This window comes from Leptodactylus fuscus, chromosome 5, assembly GCF_031893055.1.
Source record: "Leptodactylus fuscus isolate aLepFus1 chromosome 5, aLepFus1.hap2, whole genome shotgun sequence".
Classification (NCBI taxonomy): domain Eukaryota; kingdom Metazoa; phylum Chordata; class Amphibia; order Anura; family Leptodactylidae; genus Leptodactylus; species Leptodactylus fuscus.
In genome coordinates this window covers 146,966,889-146,989,695 of record NC_134269.1, presented here as the reverse complement: position 1 = coordinate 146,989,695, position 22,807 = coordinate 146,966,889, and the positions used below count along the sequence as shown (strand labels likewise).

The 22,807-nt window shown below is 40.9% G+C and overlaps 1 protein-coding gene across 3 annotated transcripts in view; it reads right to left on the bottom strand.

Moving 5' to 3' along the window:
* RASSF3 (Ras association domain family member 3) overlaps positions 1-22,807 on the bottom strand; it is a 110,419-nt gene that overhangs the window by 60,097 nt on the left and 27,515 nt on the right. Inside the window, exon 1 of one of the 3 annotated variants that reach the window (XM_075274434.1) lies at positions 17,488-17,794. The exons of 1 other annotated variant lie outside the window; for it this stretch is intronic. In XM_075274434.1, coding sequence (XP_075130535.1) covers positions 17,488-17,608 — 121 coding nt within the window. In that variant the 5' untranslated portion in view covers positions 17,609-17,794. Of the gene's footprint in view, positions 1-17,144; positions 17,350-17,487; positions 17,795-22,807 lie in introns of those variants that run through there. One more of the 3 variants, XM_075274435.1, reaches the window with a different exon arrangement.

The following is a 22,807-nucleotide window of genomic DNA, read 5'->3' as shown; positions in this document are numbered from 1 at the left end:
AAGTATATACGGGTATGCACAACAGGTACGCTGTGATTTCCAAAACCATTGGGGTTTCGGAAATCGCAGCATGTAAATTATATCTATGGTTTCCCTATAGGTATAATGGAAGCAGAAAGTCTGCAGCGGAAACCTCTGCTGACTTTCTATGAAAAGCACTGCGGGAAAAACAGTGATGTGTTAGCGCCACGGTTTATTCCCACAGCGCTTTTTTTTTTCCACGGCCCGCTATGTGGAAACTTAGCCTTACAAGTGGAAATGGTAACACCCAGTTGTCTATTTATACATTTCCTGGAAGAATAACAGATACATGACACAATGCAGGGCTGGAAGATTCCATAATTGTTATTTTTATGAGGCCGCTTTAAATCTGTGCTGACCAGATGAAACTGCATTTTTTCTGCTGATGCCTACTGTGTAAGAATAGCCAGGCTCACTAACCCATCACTTTTCTATGAGCAATCCTATTTCTGTTTATCTCTAGGCAGTGACAAAGAAATTAATCTGCAAAAAAAATGACTAGAAGAATTTATATAATTGTCACCTCACCTTTTACAAAGAAATACATTATATTTTGCTAGCCCTATAGTAGAAAGAATCTGGGGAAAGTCTAAGATCACCCTGTACTGTATTTCTCAGCTGTGTTGCCAAGGCCTAGTGACGTCCTATATTGACTGTAACTAGATTTGCCAGTTTCTGAACTGACATCATTAGCTGCAGGAAGATTAGAGCCCGGGCAAGGCATAAATTAATAATTAGCTGATGCCACTATTTTTATAGATGAGATGTCTGCAGAGGAAGCCAGCGGTACATTAAAAGACCATTCTGTTAATAAGGACAAAGTTCCTTCTGCCATCTCATCTTATATTAGATTGCTGGGCAGTAGCGACTCTCGTAAGGGACCTGCAATACTTACTGTAAATATAATGTAAAGGATAATTGTTATGGTGGCACAATCAATATATAATGGTACAATACATGTGAATATGCTTTTTAAAGCCCCAGTCACATGTACAGCAGTAGATATTTCTGATGCATATTTTCAAATTCATTGCATTCAGATGGAGAGAACCGGAAGATGGTTGCAGTACTGGCAGTAGCTGTGCCACCGGATAGGCTAAGTGTCCTCAATCACCCCAGTGCTCCTCCTAGGTTGGACACCAACCTGCTGTGCAACCAGATGGTGCTGATAACAGTTCTCCAGGGGAGCTTCCAGTTGGAGAGGAGTCCTCTCTTACCCTGAGCCAGTATGATGACGTTCGGAAGGGCCGTTATGGTAATGCAGGAATGACTCAGGAGGTAACAGTCCCAGTTGAAACAAGTTGAACTTTACTCAGCAAACTGTAGACCTTGCAGCTTCCCAATGGGGGTAGTAGTTTCCCACTGTATTGTATTCCCAGCATTGAGCTTGAGGGATGCCCAGATATAATAAGGCTCTAGTGCTATACTCCATTCCAACAACTCTCTCTGAAAACTCAGCCACCTCCTGCAGAGGATACTGTGGGCTGTACTCTATGGTAGTCCTTCCAGGGTCTGGTTACCTTTTTGTCACCACAAACTGCTAGACTGAGGCTCTAAACGTTTTCTGGAGATTTTAATTTCCCAGACCCCACCCAGTGGTCTGTGATTGACCAGGGCTACACCAAGTGTGGGGGAACTAGACAGTGGGAAACCAACAGGGAAATACAATGGGGAGAGATACTAAACAATACATACATTTAACATGGAACATATAGACAGGACACACAAACACCCCCAGAGGCTCAAAGACAATAGAAGGAGCAGCACTCTGGGATGCTGCAGACGCAGATAGTCATCTGCAACATTTGGAAGTCTGAAGTCACCTTAAGAAGACTTACAACTTGGAAATGATTCTTTCCTTTTTAGTTCCATTAGATGTTTGATCACTGGAGGCTTTATGAATGAGAAATATATGAAGATCCCCCCTAATATGGCTATAATAGCCTTAACGCTTTGGGAAGGGTTTCCATAAGGTTTTGGAGCATGAATGTGGGCATTTGTACCCCTTCTGCCCATTCAATGAAAACAGTGGTGTCAGACATTGACACTCAGTGAGAAACCACTGGCTGCAGTGAGCATTACCATTCATCCTAAAGGTGTTCCGTGTTGTACAGTATATAACAGGATCCTGTCACTATGCGTGATGTGGCAGTCGCCAGTAGTGGGCACTGAGCTGTCTAGGACAAGATGACTCTTAACACTTTTCCAGATTGTAGATTTTACATTTATTATCATCTTGCACTGAAATAAAGAATCATAAGGGCGGTCCTAGGTGTACGGCCAGCTCTCACCTCACCTACTAACCTTAGTACACCTTCACATGTAGCTGGATAGGTATCATCACTCGCAGATTTAGGCCTCACACAGTGAAACACAGCTAAAACACAATAAAAACACACTGCATTTTTTTTTCAGTTTTTGCTGGTTTTTCTCTTCTTTTTTCCTTCCCATATTAAATATATGGGAAAAATGCTCACAAATCCTGACCAAAGCTTAACATGCTGCATTTTTGAAATTTCAGCTTTTCTGCAGTGTGTGGATGAGATTATCCAAAATCTTATTTACTTTCCTGGACCTGTAAAACGTAGCACTTTCTTCCACAGCAGCCATAAATGCAGTGTTTCCGCAATATGAGGCCTCAGTTGATGCACCCATCCAGCATGGACTCCAGTTGCAGCTTGCAAGGATGATGGGAAGACGTAATCAATATGACAATTTAGGCTAAACACTTTCTCTCCATATTATACCTATGCAGAAAACACTAGTGTTTCCATAGGTATAGATGACATGGCTTACTAAGGATATGTTCACGCGGAAAAATTTGGCACTGCATTTGATGCTGAATTTGCCAAGCAGAAAATTTCAAAACAAAAACCGACAAGGATTTTGACACAGAATTTGACACAACAAAGGAAAAGTATATTTTACGCCTCCCGTTCATTTCAATGGAATCTCTCAGGTAGAATCCGCCTGAAGAAAAAGCAGGATGATTATTTTTCTGCTAGCTGACAAAATTTTCCACGGTCTCCCATTGAAATGAATAGGAAGCAGATTCTGTGTCAAATTCTGCATCAAATTATATTCTGCATATAATACTATAAATTGAGGACTTCCAGTCTTGTGAGTCTAGGACAGTTCCTTCACTCTGAAGTACAGCATAGAAATCTTCAGTAGTACTTCTACTCAAAAAAACTGCAGCAAAAAAAAGCTTTGTTTCCGCAATGTGGGGCCTTCACCTAAGGCCCCGTTCCCACGGACTAACGCGCCGCTCATTTAAACACAAACACATGTCAGAGCGAGGCGCTTCAAAACAGATCCAATTGACGTCAATGGGTTCTGGCTTACGCGCGCTACACATTGAAATCAATGGGAGGCTTTATAACCCATTGATTTCAATGTGTAGCGTGCATAAGCCGGCACCCATTGAAGTCAATGGGATCTGTTTTGAAGCGCCTCGCTCTGACACGTGTATACGTGTCTAAATGAGCGGCACGTTACTCCGTGGGAACGGGGCCTTACATTCAACTTCTGCTGCTTCAAACGTGCCCCAAGAAAACATCTTCGTAGGCTTATCACACTTTTCTGCATTTTTTCCATAGTGAATTCACGTTTCTTACCGTAAGCTATCCTTTCTTCTTCAGTCCTCAGAACCTGACCCCTACATTTAAAAGTTACCTCGCAGTCCATCATGGACTGTCCATGCTACTGGTAACTGTACATTCACAAGTACCGCTGTTGTGTCAGCCCTATTTCCTCATAGATTGTAAACTCCTACTGTTGGATAGGTTACTGTGTTACATTGCAATGTCTAATATTGTCTGTACATCTACCCTATAATTTATATAAAACTGTTGAATATGTTGATGCTATATAAACAAAAGATTATTGTTATCATGCATGGAGCATTATTATTTCACTTTTACATTTTTTAGGCATCAATCGAATATAGTTGAGCGTTGTATTCATGAGCGCAACACTTAGTGTGTTACTAGTAAGTTAGAAATGCTGATACTTCCCTCTGCTGGTGGAAACAGGTAATAACCATTCATTAATTCAATCATAAAGATTAAGGGTGCATCCACACTACTGATACACTGCCTGATTCTGAACGTTAAAACACGTTCAAAATCAGCACGTATAAAGCAGTTCCCATTCATTTCAATGGGAGCCGGCATACGAGCGCTCCCCATTGTAATGAATGGGATGTGCTCGCATGTACGGCTCGGCATGAGCAGAGCTAGCCGTACACGCGAGAACATCCCATTCACTTCAATGGGATAACCCTTGTTCTGCAGCCTGCAGGGCTCTGTGCTCTCTTCACTTCCTGGATTTCTCCACACATTGGTGGGCGGGGTTTCACTTGCTCTGCTACGTTTGCAATCTGTAATGAGGCATTGGTTGTACATGCATTATGACAGTATAAAGCTGATGTGGAAACTGATGTAGCAGAGCTGGTTTTGAGTCAGCTTGCATTACATACAGGGGTAACAGACTCCTTATCTCAGCCCTTATCAGCTAAATTCATTAAACTGGCTGAGAAGTGGAAAAGCTGAAGATAGACAGCACAGTAATCCTGGAGCTCTCGCCTCCCCCTCCCCTATATGAGGAGCTCAGTTGCTTGTCAGCCCCTCTCTCCCCCCCTGAGAGCAGGCAGTTACATCACTTGGGAAATGAGCAGATAAGCCCCGTGGCCATAGAAACGGAAGTGTCAACAATGAAGTGAATACATTAAGAAAGCAGCCAAACAAAGCAGTTTTGATAAAGAAATGTATTTAGGAAAAGTCTTAAATCCACATAAACAGATAGGATGCTTTTCATGGGACAACCCCTTTAAATTAGGTAAACTGTGAAATGTATTTTTATTACAATGTGAAAATAATTTCAAAATAACTTCATTTAACTCAGCAAAAAAAACAAAAAAAACAACAACATATAACCCAATGTTATAAATGGCTAATAAAATAGAATACAGCAGAAAAGGAAACCATATTGTTTATTGTAAATATGTATTTCCGTGGATTATGGCTTATCTACTGTACTTGGTCATTACCAATAATATGCATGACATTTAGCTACAGTAGATGGTGTATACATGTAAAGGAGACTTCAGCTGGACTTCTAGGTTTTCAGTTATTAAAAAGATTCCGGACTTTGTGGATATTGTACTCACTTATATGATCTTAAAGTCAAAATGAAAGTTACTTTATTTTAGGTAAAAAAAAAAAAAAAAAAAAAAAATTACTGGAAATTCCCTTTTGTTACGTCATGCTGCTTGCATTTCCGCTGTGCCTCTAAAGACCACTAGATGTCACATGAAGCTCAGCTGGAAGCATCATTGCATTACTTTGACCGGGTTTACACAGTGCTTTCTCTTACTGAAGAACTGCATCGGTTTATAATTGCAGTTATATACATGTCACCAGTATGGTAACAACCCGTACGCTCACAATCTCTTATATACTGGCATGGTATTAATGTGTTGCTCATAACTGCTAGATAAAAGCCGTTCCCCAAGTGGCATAAACACCACAGTCTGACTTCAGCGGAAACACCATGGCAAAAACTGCAGCATGTTATAGTGCCTGCAAAGACTAGTGAATCCAATTCACACATTTCAAAAAGTTTACTGCAGCAGAAATTCAACGATTTCCAAAACTGTTGCGCTTTTGTAAATTGCAGCATGTCAATTATACCTACAGAAATGCTGGCGGTTTCCCTATAGATATAGATGAAGCAGAAAGTCTGCAGAGGAAAACTCTATGAACTTTCTGTGAAATGCGCTTCGGGGAAAAAAACGTGATGTTTCTGCCACGATTTATCCTGTAGCACTTTTTCGCTGTGGCCCACTACATGGGTCCTTAGCCCAAAGGGTTTTTCCAGGACTTATTACTTGATGACATATCCTTATGAGAAGTCATCAATTAAAGATCAACAGGGGTCTGACACCCAGACTCCATGCTGATCAGTTCCTCAGTACTTAGCAAGCACAGTACCGTACATTTGTATAGCAGCTGAACTTGGTATTGCAGCTCAGCCCATTATCTTGCACAGGACTGACTGATCCAAGCCACGTGACTGATGGACCTGATTACATGAGCTGTGAAGCGGCGCTCAATGAACTATCACTTCCAACATCCCGATCTTGCAGCGCTGGAGTCCTAGGTTCAAATCCACTTAAGGCCAACATCTGCAAGGAGTCTGTGTGTCGTCCCTGTGTTTGCGTGGGTTTTGTCCGACACGGCAAAGACATAATGATAGGGAACTTAGATTGCGAGCCCTTCTGCGGACAGTGTAGACAATATGTGTAAAAAGTGTTATTTATATGGTGGAAAATGATGGTGCTATATAAATAAGCTAAATAAATAGGTCATTCACTTAAGTCCTGGAAAACCCCTTTACGTAAAAAAAAAAAAAAGCACCATGGAAACCCAACATTCAAGCATCTCATTTCACAAGTAGAAGTTCTCTTTTCTCACTACAGTAGCAACCACAAAGTAATCTTTCTAAAATTTTGTTAGTCACATGTATATGCTATTATTGAGCTACTATAAACTGTTATGTTACATTATGCAGGTTTTGTTGAGAATATTGTGAGAATTCAGCCTATGTACTGTACAGGGTGAAACCCGTGGTGGAAATGTTCAGCAGTTTCTGGGCAGCATTTGGATGGGATTTGTTTAAGCCCTCTTGCACATGACTGTATGAATGGTCAGTGTGCTATCTGAGTTTTTCCCAGATAGCACACTGACCCATTCAATTCTATGGGCCCATACACATGACTGTGAATTACACAATCACGTGTGTGGGCCGACACAATATGAACAGGTCCTATTCCTGTCCGATTTTGCGGCCCTGCTTCCGCAGTTCTTATCCATTGAATGAAAGAGCCCGCGGAAGCACGGCCCATGCACGGGTGGTACACGGATGACATTCATGTGTCCCCCATACGCTGCGCATGCCATTCATTCACGGCACATGGTTTGCAACTGGCTTAATGCTGAGGCCACACATACCAAGGCACATCTAAAAAAACACTGCAGAAAAAAATGCAGCAAAACACTTGCATATCTCACTGGTTTTCCACTGCAATTTTCATTTCTTTATTTCCCATACAAGTCTATAGGGAAAACAGCGTTTCTGCAGGTAAAATTAACATTTGAGTTTTCAAAAATTCATGCATTTTTTACTGCACCATTTTTCTTCATTGTTTGGATGAGAGTAAATGAAATCCCACTCTCTTTACTAGGACTTTAAAGGGGTTTTCTGAGGAGATTTTTTTTTTTTTTTTTTTTTTTTTTTATAAAGGTGTGTTAGTGCTAGCAATGGGCAATAATATTTACCTTTAGCAGTGTTTGGAGTGATTTCTGGGTGTCTGTGGTGGAGGCTGCATTCTCTGCCTTTGTTTACTTGGTGTCACCTTCCTGCTGTGCAGCTTCCTGTGTAGCTGCTACACTAGTTCCCTCTCACTACTACACTCCCTCTCCTCATTTCATTGACCTATCAATCTCGCCCATTACTAGCCTCTCTCACCCACCCCTGTCTGTCTTTAGCTTTGCAATCCCGCCTATTACTAGCCCCTCCAACATCTCCCTAGCTAACCTATTCTGCCCCCCCAATACTACAAGACAGGAAGAGGGGAGGAGCCGTGTTCGGACACAGGAACGCTTGGTAAGAATTGATGGGGAGGGGGAAGAGTGATGGTATTGTTCCGTTTCAGAAGCGGTGAAACGGAACATCACTGGATTATCAGAAAGTGTCCTTGATATGGGTAATTATAGATTTAAAAAATTTTTTTAAGTAAATTAGAAGTTAGGCGGGAGGAAGGGTTTAGAGGTTAATTTTTAGTTTATCCTGGACAACCAAATAAATCTCTATTTATTTTATGATATGTCATAGTTGTGTTTCCTGTTACAGAACTCCAAATTCCCCACTTCGTGTCACAGTTTGTGAGCTTCTATGAACTAAATAAATGATTTATCTTTGACATAAATAGAAAGTATGTACAGTGAAACCTCAATGAGAAGCCCACCCAAAATTGCATTGAAGAGTTGTCTTGTCCAAGCAAATGGCTAGTATACATAATACATGGCGAAACCGAGAATCTGTCACAGTAAATCTGGTCTCAAAGAGGTGGTCCTTGTATATCCATATGCAAACGAATGTCTCTAGTGGTGAATACGGATAGCCTGAAAAACAGACTGTTTTTTAGGAAAGTTTTCAACACTCTATTTAAATCATTATAGCTATTACAAAGTGTATCCATGGGGCAGATTTATCAACATGGGTGTATTATACACCAGCCTTTAGTATGCCTATGACAGTGGTGGAATCATCGGATTCATGACAAGGCACAGGTCTTCCCATCATGAACCAGGCACACTCTCCATTGGGCAGTGCGCCCCAACATCTACGCATAGATGGCACAGATTTCTATTGTCATAAAATAGTGGCGCAGTGAGTCTGCCCCATTCTGTCCGAAATACTGCACATATTGCTCCTTGCAGGATTTGCATTGCACGCACATCGGAGTATGGTTAAATCCGCTTAGGAGACATGAAGCCATGCTAGCAGAAAATGTGCTGTTTACAGTACTAGGACACCGACTCAAAAGGTGGGATTAAAGGTGAAGAACATCATTGAGGAACTGACTTAATGACAATCTCCTTCATGTTGAGGAGTGTCAAAACATCATTAAAGAAAATATCACAGGGATTTACAGAATAGAGATCATAGGAAATAGTATCAAGGCTAATAATTCATGGATATTTTGCAGGTTTAGACACGATTTGTGTAGCATAGTTCAGCTACATCAAGGAACAATTCACAACACCTTCAATAATCTGAGGTCTATGTCTGTTCATGAATTTCCATTACTCAGCAACTGCTTCAGAACTAGATTACCTCTATAAAACTGTCATATCTAAAGCATTATCCAACAAATAGGTCTGGTCTTTCTGTGTAGACTAATAACGAGTTTTATGCAGTTTATTCAGATATTTACTGAATATTTTCCATTCATTCTCCACACACAAAAGTGGCCGATGTCTCCAAAGAGACACAGGAGGAAATGTATCAAGTATTGTACTTCATGGACTTATTTGCACACGTATCTTGTAATATTACATTCTTAGGCCAGGTTCACATGGGGTTTTTAGGTCTGGAACCTGAGGTGGAGGTCGCCTCAGGTTCTAGTCCAAAATACGGGTAGCTGTGACTGGATGCTGATGCACTGCACCGGCATCTAGTCGCGCACTCCACTCCAGATTAGGCCCAATGAATGGACCTAGTCGGGAGGAGGGAGTGTCTTTAGGTGGATTCTTGAGGAGCCTCTGCCTGAAGAATGAGCATGTCCGTTCTTTTTTGATTTCAATGGGAGCTGTCTTTTTGGTCAGGATTTTGAGGCGGATCTGGCTTCAAAATCCTGACCAAAATACCCTGTGTGAACTCAGCCTTATACCACTCACTTCAATTTAGAAAAGTGGTTTGCTTATAGAGCTATTATACACCAATTGCCCCCCATTTTAGATGCATTCAAAATTTCCTAAAAAAATGGCAAGGGAATAGATAGAGCTGAAAAATAACCAAAACAACAACAACAACAACAAAAAAACTCACTTTCCAACAGTCTGTCCATACTAGCACTGCAGGTCCAGTCCCAGTCAGTCCCAGTTTTTATTTATATGCTAATTAGCCTCTCGGTGCACCCCGGAAGTCTCATGGTGCACCCTCTGGCTATTGTTTCCTATGTATGTGTAGAGCAGAGGCTGCTGCTTCTGATGACTTCCTGCTTCCTGTTTGCACACACAGATAGGAGAATAGTAGAGACTAGTGCTGCTGGGAACTTCCTGTGCTGGCTGGAAGCTAATTAGCATATGAATAAAAACAGACTCATTCAAAAACCACTGAGGCAATTTACATATAAAATGTATGTGTGAAATAGCCTTTCTAAAGGTATGTGCTTAGTTAGAAATGACTTTTCCCAATGATAGAGCCCCTTTAAGTTCAGGTGACTACTCAGACCAGCACGGTCTTCAGCTGTTATGTAGAAAAGCCATGTAAAAGTGCAGCATGGTGGCCTTGGAGTCCTAGGTTTGAATCTGACCAAGGGCAACATCCTCAAGGAGTATATGTTTTTATGTTTTCCTCTGGGTAAAAGCTGAAGACTTGGTGTTAGGGAATTTAGAATGTCAGCCCTATATAGGGCAGTGACTGACAATGTCTGTAAAGTACTTAAAGCACTATGTTGTGCTATACAAGAAAGTGAAATAAATAAATAAATACAATACAATACTGTGGCCAATGACTGGACCATGTGAATGGATGTGATGTCAACAGATACAAAAGCCGCAGGGGATTGGATCTGTAGTGCTTGAAGCAGAAAAGCCTTTACATTGTCGGCTTACCTAGTTTGTCCCCCAGTGCTGGAGATAGGTGTTGTTAATTTCAGAACAATATCTCCCCGCTGTCAGAAGGGCAGACCCTACAGCCTAGTGTCATCTTTGGGCTGTGAGGAGCACCCACCCACAAGCAGTACTTTTTCTCTGCATGATTTGTGAACAAACCACACGGGTTCCTTTATAGTCTATGGGGTCCATGTGGTTTCCTTAGGTAACCGCTTTTTAATGCATATAGGTTTCCATCTGGGGGTCCCCAAGCAGACTTCCCGAATGGAATCCCGAATGCAGATGTGAATGGGGCCTTAATACATCTGCAATGCAGTTCAGATTTGTGCGCTGAGAATGGCTACAAAATGAAAGGGCGGAGCAGGTACGGAAGCTATAAACTTGTTCTAGGTATTGCTTGCAAGGACAAGACATACAGTAGAACTGATGCAGAACAAAACAGGTTCATTCTTGCAGGTATATGAGAGCATGAGTCTACATGTTCAGTAGATGCTCTCCTTGTCCTCCAGCAAAGACTTAGTAATGGCATTAGCACTGCCATGAGACAAAAGCATTTTAAGTAAGACCATCCATAAGATTTCTATAGAAGATGTAACTAATGTGTGCTACCATACAGGTCCACAGTATTATGCTGTATACAGTGCCTGGTATCTAGCAGAAAAAAAATTATATTTCAAAATATGGAAAATGGACTGACATTGGCAATATCATTTTCTGATAATACAGCCCCTTTAACCTTCAGCATCAACATGTTTATTTTTCTTGAACCAAATCCTGCCAAAACTGATCTTCAGAGACATGTCATAGGATCACAGCACATAATTCTTTGTGCTGGGACCATTGAAGTCCAGAATGCAAAGTTAGCAGAGCTCTAATGTGCCCAAACCCTATGGATAAGTTCACATCCACATTAAAAGGGGTATATTTAGTCAAGTACTGTTATGATTAGAGGTGAGCGAACACTATTCCAAACAGCCGTTTCGAATGGCACGCTCCCATAGAAATGAATGGAAGCACGCAGACTTTGCCGGCGGACGGCCGCTTAACCCCCCCGCGTGCCGGCTATGTCCATTCATTTCTATGGGAGCGTGCTATTCAAAACGGCTGTTTCGAATAGTGTTCGCTCATCTCTAGTTATGATATATCACAGATACTTGGCGAAAGTAATCATTGGTGAAGTCTATGAACTCAGACCACTACTCCTCAATTACATTGAAACTTTGTAGAGATTTAGGTTTCTGGAAATTTGACAACATCTAAAATAACAATGCCCAAAGCAAAGTTTTTTTTCAATTTGTTTAGAATATTGTGTCAGATTTTCAGTGACAGAAATTACAGAACCTACACCATTGTAATCTATGGCATATTTGATAGCTTGACTTAAAGGGGTTTTCTGAGCAAAATATGTTGTTGTTTTTTTTTTTTTTTAAGTGTGTGTTAGTGCTATTAATGGCTTAATAAATGCACCCATATACCTTTTAGCTTGTTTTGAACGTTTTCTGGGTGTCTCTGGGAGCCCCTGGTGTCTCCTGCATTTGTTTACCTGCTTCTGCTTCCTGCTATGTCACTTCCTCACTAACCCCTCTCACCTCTCTTCCCCCCTCCTTCCTCGCTCCCTCCCATACACCCCATCCCACTCTCTCTAACTATCCCGCCCTTCCCTACCTACTCAGTCCAACCCCGACCAATATTATATACTTTACCCTCTATGCTTTTTCCTGTGAGAGGTCCCCGCCTCTTGCTGTATTGATTCCATCTTCTCCAGTGATGATCCACCTCTACTGCAGATTTGTGGACGTGCAGTAGAGGTGAATTACTAGTAGCAGTGCAAACACACTGCTGGAGCACCCTGACGAATCATTACAGAGGGTGGAGCCGCCTCGCCAGGAGGGTAAGTATAATAGAGGTATAATAGAGTGAATTATCACCAGATAATCAGAAAATGTCCCTGGGGCGGTCATGTCATATTAGTAAATATACATTTTTGATTACTAATGTTATGGGAAAGGTGCTTAAACTAGTGTAGGGATTTTAAGTTATCCCCTTTAACAGAGGAATCAGATTGTAGTACAATAATTTTCTATTGGTGGGGTGGGAGGGAGTGCGGAATATTCTTACACACCAAACAAATTTTCCTCCACAGTTACACAAGTAGAACAAATGTCAGACAAACCACAGAAAAATTACAAAAAGGAATGGAAACCAGAAATTTTTTTCTTTCACTTTGGGTGTTACTGCTGAATAAAGCCAAGCCACATACTGTATAGCACAAAACAAAACAAGATATGTAAGGCTGACCATGCACTTTAGATAGCTCTTGGCCGATCGAGAGTTTGACAGAGAGCCATCTTATCCAGCTCCTCCATATACATGCATGTTTGGCTTCTTCAGAGCAGTACATGTGTAGTATACTAGGAGAGGGAAGAAATCCTCTGAAAGATATCTGCGCACAGCCAGATCATTGCAGCAATTGGAACTCCTAGTCTGGGTGACTGCTGTACTCTGGGCCCCTTTACGGTCTACCAAGACCTCTGCTTCACATCACTGCAGGTTTCAATGACTACAAGAAATGGCTGACTGTAGTATGCTTTGTAGACTGTGCCAGACTGACACAGAGTGAAGACTAACGGGGCGTTCACACTACCGTCGGTGTCCGACATGTAGTGTCCGCTCCTAGTGTCCGCTCAAAATCTGTCACGGACACTAGGAGCGGACACTAGATGTGTCCGTGACACCTGTCATTCACTTTAATGGGCATCGGGTGCGTTCTTTTGCACTCCGTGCCCGTCCTTTCCTGTCCGCAAGAGAAGATGTCCGACTTCTCAAGCGGACAGAAAAACCCTGCATGCAGGGTTTTTCTGTCCGCTTGAGAAATCGGACATCTTCTCTTGTGGACGGGAAAGGACGGGCACGGAGTGCAAAAGAACGCACCCGATGCCCATTGAAATAAATGACAGGTGTCACGGACACAGCTAGTGTCCGCTCCTAGTGTCCGTGACAGATTTTGAGCGGACACTAGGAGCGGACACTACATGTCGGACACCGACGGTAGTGTGAACGCTCCCTAAGCTCTCTGAGGCTGCCTTCACACGATGTAAACACAAGCTGATTTTGTCAAAATACACGTGTAAAAAAATAAACATGTAAAAATCAGACTCCCATTGACTTCAATGCCATTTTTTACGTGTAAAAAACGTGTTTTTGCGCGTGTAAAAAATGGCATTGAAGTCAATGGGAGTCTGATTTTTACACGTGTATTTTTTACACGTGTATTTTGACAAAATCAGCTCGCATTCACATTGTGTGAAGGCAGCCTAAGGCTGAGGCCACACATTGCAGAAATGCCGCTTTTTTTTTTTTGCAGATTTTGCTGCATTTTTTTGAGCCAAAGTCATGAGTGGATTGAGCAGAAGATACAAGTAAAAATGCAGCAAAATCTGCAACAAAAAAGCAGCATTTCCGCAAAGTGGAGCCTCAGCCTAAAAAAGTAAACTATGGAGAGAGGAGACAATATGCTGCTATGACAATAAGGGAGATGATCCGCTGTGGGGGAAATTGAGGTTGGAATGTAGTAATGTCGCAGATGATGATGTCACGGAAGCAATGATCTCATAATGAGTTTTAACTCTATGGGGTAGATTTATGAAACCATCACAAGGAGAATGTTTGTTGCACATAGCAACCAATCACAGCACAGCTTTCACTTCGTCTTCTGCTCTTGAAATGAAAGCTAATGTGTTGCTACGGGCTACTCAGTTACTACAAGACAGTTTCCTAAACCTGCCCAAATACTGTGAGCCAAAAATGTCCTAGAATCGCCACTGCTGATTCTAGGGGAGTCATGGGGCAAGATTTTTAAGGCATATGAGTAATGATGTCCTACTTCTGGCTGGCCTACACGACTACCTATTTGTCGATTTCATTGAGGGAGTTATAAACTTGCATTGGAGGCTCTTCCAGGATAATAGTGTATGTGGTAACACAATAGGGTGGTGACTTAAAGAGGACCTTTCATGTCCTCAGGCACCTGCGGTTTTATATACCGCTAGAAAGGCGACAGTGCGCTGAATATTACTTGAATATTGAAATAAAAATGGACATTTCTCCCTTTTTTACATGTCAATTGCAATGTGTATATTACGCATACAAAAGTTGACAACTCTTGATGTTAAGAGAAGGAGAAAAGTGAAACAATATCATATATAACAACATCATAAATAAAGAAGAACATAGTTTAATAAATCTCATACCATATATTTTTTCCTCCCACCCCAATGTCTAAAAGCGGAACATCCAACCAGAGTTCCCAGAAGCACTGAGATTTTTTGGGTCCTGACCAGGGGTTTCCCCAGGATATAGAAAAAAGCAAGACGTATCACTATTGCATTACAAATTGCATTAGTTCCCCTTTAAGGCTAAGGCACCATGGGATGATCCACAGTGCTAAAGTGCTGCAGGGAAAACCATTGTGGCATCGCTTCGTGGTTCTTCCCGCAGCGCTTGAAACAAAGTTCATGGAGTTTTCCTCTGCGGACTTCCTGCTACGGGGAAGCTGCCGGCGTTTCTGTAGATATAATTGACATGCTGCGATTTCCAAAACCGCGCAAAAACGCAAAGTGGGCATGTGATTCGTATTTACTATAAAACACCGTGATTTTTCCTGTGGCGTTTCCAGGCCATAGGGCCCCGACCTAAAGAGCCTCCTTAAATTATAGGATTCCCCAGGAGTCAAAAATTTTACTGGCATTCCCCCAGAGTAACAAAGTTGTGAATTTCTGGTGTAGACTACACCCACAGTTGGCTCTAAAAATACCCTACTATTTCAGTTTAAGTCATTCTCCACTTCGAACAAACCCATTTTAATCTCATGAACATACTGATCCCAGGTTATCCTGTTGCTTAGATCACCAGTGATCACATTTGGGGATACCTAGCTGCAAGTGTTCATTTCCAATGTAGCGGCTATGTCCATAGTTCATGGCTATGTGATGCACAGATGTTCTGGGCCCCGGGGGCAGAGAGACATGATCTATGTGGTCAAGCTTCAATGTTGCCAGTCCAGAATGAAGAGGTCCCCTTTATTTAGTTAATGGTTTTCTACCCTTTAGATTTGAAGTCAAAATGTCAGTAATTTAAAGGGGTATTCCCATAACTCTTGTTCTTCAGCCTGAAGGCTCTGTGCTCTCTTCACTTCCTGGATTTCTCGGCACATTGGTGGGCGGAGTTTCACTTGCTCTGCTATCTGCTATGCAGTACCACAGTATGAAGCTGATGTGGAAACTGATGTAGCAGAGCTGGATTTGAGTCAGCTTGCAATACATACAGAGGTAACGGACTCCTTATCACAGCCCTTATCAGCCAAATTCAATTAAACCGGCTGATAAGTGGAAAAGCTGAATATAGACAGCACAGTAATCCCAGAGCTCTCACCTCCCCCTCCCCTATCTGAGGAGCTCTGTTGCTTGTCAGCGCCTCCCTCCCCCCCTGAGAGCAGGCAGCTAAGTCACTTTGGAAATGATAAGCCCAGTGGCCATAGAAACACAGTGTCAACAATGAAGTGAATAAATTAAAATAGCGGCCAAAGCAGTTTTGATAAAGCAATGTATTTAGGAAAAGTCTTAAATCCACAAAAACTAGTAGTATAGATAGGATGCTTTTCATGGGACAACCCCGTTAAGAAAAAAAAAAACAAAAAAAAAAAAAACAACAAGGTCAAGTTTAGATACACCCTCTGGCACTCAGAAATACTGCACCACAGATATTTGTATATATGCAAGCTCAGCTAAAAGCAAAAAAAATGTCATTGGCTGCAATTCTTTATAACAAATCTACACTTTCAAGTCTACTTATAAACATACATATAAAACACATTCTGAAAAATACAAATCAACCAATACTTCATGTACCACATACGAATAGCAACACAGGCAAGATGCCCCTGTGTAGCAATGTCTGTAGACATACAATAGATAGATATGTACTATATATATATATATATATATATTTGCACAGAAGTTAATATGGGCTTTGTGGCTACACCCAAGTCATTCATCATGTAACTTAGTTGAACCGATAAGCCATACCTTGCCATCCTGAAGGTTAAGGAGCAATGGAGTGGGCACGGTTCAACAGCTGAAGGAGTGTCAGACATTTTTCACACCAGATAAATTCACTTTCTAACATTTAACATTGCCTACAGACTGTTTAAATATGGCAGCAACACAAGAGCAAGATTTACGATAAAACCAGCTACCAAGAGAGAGAAATCATAGATGAGAATAGGTGAGAATATAATCTCACATTACAGAAATACTACAAGATTTCAAGGTAGAAAAAAGGCCAAATCCAAAAGAATAGTTATTTTAGAAAAGAGTCAATGAGAAGAACCAATTGTTGGGACAAATGTTACAAATCATAGCATATGATATCCCGATCTGTGACATGAATCCATCGGATTGCTATGGTTAATACCACTGCAATAGCCCTGGACTGATGACCATACAATGTAGTATGTGGAGTCTCAGTTGCTCCTTCTGCAGCTTGAGCCTATGCAAAAGGATATATGAATATAAAAAGCCACCATCTGTATCTATAATGCAGTAATATCCATTGCAGAACATGATGTATCGCTTTCAAGCCACCACAAAGCAAAAATAGCTGTTAATCTGCAGAGCTAGATCTATCCAGAGGGATAACCATGTAGTAGGAACAAGCATTCACCTGTCATTCTGGAGGTGCTGCATAGCATGTGCTAGACAGGATCTGAATTAGCAGCAGCAGTCGTGATCCATTAATCCATTCTATCTATAGCAGACACAGAGCCGATGCAGAAATGTCATTTCCATTGTGTGCATGTCTCTGCAATGCACTGTTCTGCAGGCCCACATCACACCAGCAACAGCCTAACCCTTTCCTTGCCTATAGTGTACAACACACAAGCATGAGGGCAGCTTCACTAAAAACTCAATGACAATGAGAAAAAAATGGGAGAAAAGCAATAAGGCTAACATCTGTGTATATGTGATACATGCATTAGAAATACAGAATGATCAGTTCATCTTACCAGCAGTTCTCCATAGAAGCTTTAGCTTCCTACCCCTTGTGATTCTCAGTGATTTTGGGAACCAGAAAAAGAGACGTGCTATCCTCCTGATTGTTTTGCCAAGCTCATGTCTGACAGCCATGACTGGTTGTCGCTATGGGCACGCTGAGCTGGTGTCAAGGATCAGCTGAATAGGCAGACAGCACAAGAGAGAAAAGCCCTGCACGGTAATGGGTGACATGTTTGCTCTGAGCAGTGCCTCAGACAGCATGTCTAAGACCACCTGTTGTCCAGCATCCTCCTCCTTCTCCTCTGCCAGTCAGCTGGTTCCTCCCAAACCACCCCTCTTTTGTAGCAGTACAATGTATTAATAGAAGACTCAATAACCCCAGACCCACAAACTAGCTACTGAAAATCTGACACTTTTTCAAGTGTCACATATAAATAATGCTGTTCAATGCCTACAGAATTACTTAGACTACTAAATATTGCTTGTTCCACATTATATGCATAACATAGACCGAGAGCAGCATATACATTTAACACATTAATGACAGATAACAAAATAATTTCCATCTAGGTTAGTAAGTCACCCACCACCTCTGCACACAGCTGTAGCTCCCAGCAGACCCTTTTACATAGAGATATTCTACATCCATGTATCTGAGCTTTGTCATCCATTAAGTTAGTCTGCAGATTGGAAATCCAGAAGCATCACTGAACGTGAAGCTCTCACTTTTTGAAGAGCCACATCAATAAGAAATGTTTTCTTTTATTATGTAATGTGAGCCATATAGTAGCGCAAACACTAATAAACACTGGTGTATATATTTGTGGGGAAAAGAACTCCGTATAACTTGTACTTCATTGATTTACTGTTTGTTATCTATGCTTATATACAGTTATGAAGTCTATGGGGTTGTCCTATCAGTGATAGACAGCAATCTCTGTAGGCAGTTGTGAGAAAATCCTTTGAATTCTATGGGTTTACATGTCAAAACATAAAAAAAATATGTTAAAAAAACTTGACATATCTGAAAGATGCTATCAAACTGAGCATTTTGGTGCATTGGCTATCCAAATCCATACATAGTCATGGCTGCAAGTGTTGGCACCCATGACATTTTTCCAGAAAATGAAGTATTTCTCCCAGAAATGCGTTGCAACCTTCCATCAATTTTTCTCTTCTGCCCACTTCTAGGGAGATTAGCTACAGTGTCATAGGTTATAAACTTTTTGATTATGTTGCGCACCGAGGACAAAGGAACATCAATATCTCTGGAGATGGACTTGTAATCTTGAGATTGTTGATATTTTTCCACAATTTTGGTTCTCAAGTCCTCAGACAGTTCGCTTCTCCTCCTTCTGTACTCCATGCTTAATGTGGCACATACAGACTCACGATGCAAAGATTGAGTCAACTTTTCTCCCTTTTATCTGGTTACAGGTGTGATTTTTTTTTTTTAATATTGCCCACACCTGTTACTTGCCAAAAGCAAGTTTGAACGAGCATCACATGAAGCCCATTTTTGTAGTTTTGTGTGAAATTATGTCCAATTTGCCTTTTTCTGGTAAAACTACTTAATTTTCCTCACTTACGGCCTTGACTGTATAAGCTTTTTCAGTGTTTATGCAAATTAGGGTATACTAGCCAAGTGGGTGGTAACCCTGTGGTCTCTCTAAGGGCAGGGTTTCTTTGTGCTGTATGTCATGCAGTGTTACTCCCCACTTGACTACTGGATCCTAATTTGCATCAACACTAAAAAGGCTTATATTGTGGAATAAACAAAACACCAAAATGCACAGGGTGACAGCACCTATCAAATGATGTACTAGAAGTCTTGGGTTTTTCAGACTATTCGGGAGGTCCTCTAAGTGAATACAACCTTAGAAAAACTACAAACACATGACAAATATTTAATAAAAACTAGTCCAAAATGCATAAGCTTTTTGTGAAAAAGTAACTACACCCCTACTGCTTTAATAGGAATTAAGAGGGTAAGTGGCAGCCAGGAAAGACATCAGCAATGGCCACAGTGAAGCAAATGTTGCTGCCCATCAATCTGGGAATCATTTGAAGCCCATTATTCTACAGTGAGAAGTTATTCAGAAACATTAAAGATAGCTGATAATCTTTCCCCAAACAAATTCAACCCAGACAGTTGGGTTTTTGGCAGAGAGACTTGCCACTACTGCGGCTTCTTGCTGCATCTTGTAGACCTTTTCAGGCCTGCAGCCTATAAAGCATGGTCACCACAGGATGTCTGCAGGGACATATTGTCAGGAGGCAATATGTAGTGATGCTGTGCAAGGACTCTGACATCTTAGTTGTTCCCAGGGCACCTGTAGACCACAAGCCACTATAGGCCAGCCACCTACAGGTTACAGAAAAGTAGTGCTGCAAGCCAACAGCTTTCTACTCTACCATGTATTTCAACTGCATCGGTCTCCTGTTGACAGCTCTGACTTCAAGTTCTTGCTGGTACAAGTGGCTTCGCAAGCTACTGATTCTTAGTTTTAGTGTACTTAGTTTTATCAGACATGACATTTTTAGTTTAGCTTCATTTTTGTAAAAAAAAAAAAAAAAAAAAAAAAAGACATTCACCACATTTGGAATTCTTTCTCTAGCCCCCATGTTTCCTGAGCAATAAGTGCTGTTGGTTTTGCTGCCTGATATGCTCTAAAGACTTTCTAGTGTTGGGTGGAGCTCTGAATCACACTCTTTGTCTACTCCTGCCTGACAGTGCCCTCCTGACAGAGGAGCCTAAGCAGCATACCAGGCACCAAAACTAACTGCACTGATCGCTCAGGAATGCCGGGGGGGGGGGGGGATAAAAAGAGAGAATTCCAAATGTGCAGGAATCAGTGACGTGGCATGTATTAACAAGAACTGAACTGTGGAGGTTTTAAATAGGTAATAAGATGGAGGAAAGGGTGTATTGTTGTTAATCTAAGATTGTATTTATCCTTGTCGAAAATTTGAAGTCAGCTCACCTTCTTGTTCCAATATCCAACACTGGGTGTATAAATTCTTACGTGTATTGAAGAACTTCACCTGAAAGCTTGAGTTGGATGCACGGAGATTTTGTTGCCCTTCAGCCCAGGGTGTGGTTCAACTAGTAGAAGTAAACATCCAGCACGCATCTCCTTAGTTTGAATAAAACTTAGCTTTTATTTATCCATATTCAAAAATTGGAAAACATTCAATTTTAGATATAAAAAACGCTCAGTGTGGCCAGCATGGAGGGAAAGCGGGCAGCGTCCGGCTGACGCGTTTCGGAGCCTCTAGGTCAGCTCCTTACTCATAGCCTGACTCTGTGTGAATGAATGTCTCCATAAATAATGGAGACCTACACATGCACACCTGCGCTAATTAAAACACATACCTAACCGCTTGGAAAAAAGGAAGTAAATAGCATAAAAAATGCATGTACATATATAAAATTCTCAATTGTAAATACCTATTTACATGGCAGGATATTCTGCAAACACTGATAGATATAAATATAAATATAGACATATGTATATAGTCCTGGTGAAACCTACAAAGTCTGGTCAAATACTGCCCTCAACAAAGATGGACAATATGGTTTCTAGATCCCTCCCGTATCACCTGACATAATGAACCTATCAGGTGCTTGATACAACTGTATGGGAAAAAGAACCAAAGGACAAAGGACACAAAAGAAGACACAAACAACCTATGTGACCGAACATAACTTGACAGAGGAGAAGCCGTACATAACAGTAACACACATACAATCCCACTGAGACATGTGTGAATACACACCAAAGAGACCGGATCCAACCACGTGACATTCTATCTTAAAGGTAAGTAACGTGTTGGTATTTCACATACTTCTATAATATTAGCGTGCCTTCACCACTGCAACATTATCAATACCACAGAAGATGAAAGGACATGATGTACAGTATTAGATTAAACAAGAGACAAAAGGACACATAATCAGGGCCCTGCCTATTATTAGTATTTATAAATGTAAGATAGGTCACTTCTGTGATTCATACCTGTAGGTATCCTTGTTCCCAGTTTAAGAATCCAAAAGGCTTCTCTTTCCCGTACCAAAAGGTCCCAATTGCCACCTCTTTTGGGCTTTATAACCTTCTCTATTGCTTTAAATGTGAATGATTCTACATCTCCTTTATGAGTGTCTCTAAAATGTCTTGTTACCCCTGTGATTTTTGTCGAATTCTCATTCAGAATGGAATGTACATGTTCTGATATTCTCAGTTTAAGCGGTCTTATTGTGCTACCAATATAATGCAAGTTGCAAGTGGTACAGGATATCATATATACCACATGATCTGTGGTACAATTCATGTACCTATCAATTTTATAATTCTTAGTTCCCGCAGAGTTAGTAAAATTAGAATCTTTATGTACATATTTACAGACCTGGCATCTGTTGGTACCACATCTGTAAAAACCTTTTATATGCAACCAAGTATCAGAAATGGGGTTTTTGTTACTTAGAACCAGGCTTGGAGAAAGATAATTGCCCAAAGTTTTGCCTTTTTTGGGTATAAAATTAATCCCCTCCGAGACTATGTTCTTAAAAGTTTCATCCTGGTTAAGAATTCCTAGATTATTTTTGATCACTTTCACAACTTGTTTGTAATCTGCACTATACCTGGTAGAAAAATGTAACCTGTTTTTATTTAAATTTCTATTTTTATGTTTATTTTTATTGGTTGTTAATAAAGATTTTCTGTCCATTTTATTAACTATCTGTTTGGCTCTATTAATGGACCACTGTGAATAATTCCTCTCCTTAAATCGCTCACACATGGTCTCCATCTGAGAGATATAAATTCCGTGATCACTACAAGCTCTTTTCAATCGAATTAACTCTCCGACTGGTAGGGAACGTTTTGTATGTTCCGGATGAGAACTTTTAAAATGTAGCAATGCGTTACCTGAGGTTTCCTTGCGATATAGACGTGTTTTTACACTTTTTGTTTCATCATCTCCTGTTAAAGTAATGTCTAAAAAATTTGTGGTATTCAAACTGACATTGTGTGTAAACCTTAAATTAAGATGGTTACTGTTGATGTAATTGACGAAATCCTGTATTTGATCTAGACCACCTTCCCATACAATCAGCAAATCATCAATATATCTTCCATACCAGTGTATGTGATTACGAAAGGGGTTACTGGCATGGAAGATACTATTACTTTCCCACCACGACATCACCAGGTTGGCCAAAGAGGGCGAGAACCTCGCCCCCATTGGTACCCCCCGAACCTGCAGATAGAAACTGTCATCAAACATAAAGAAATTGTGATGGAGAAGATACTCCACCACATCTATAACATA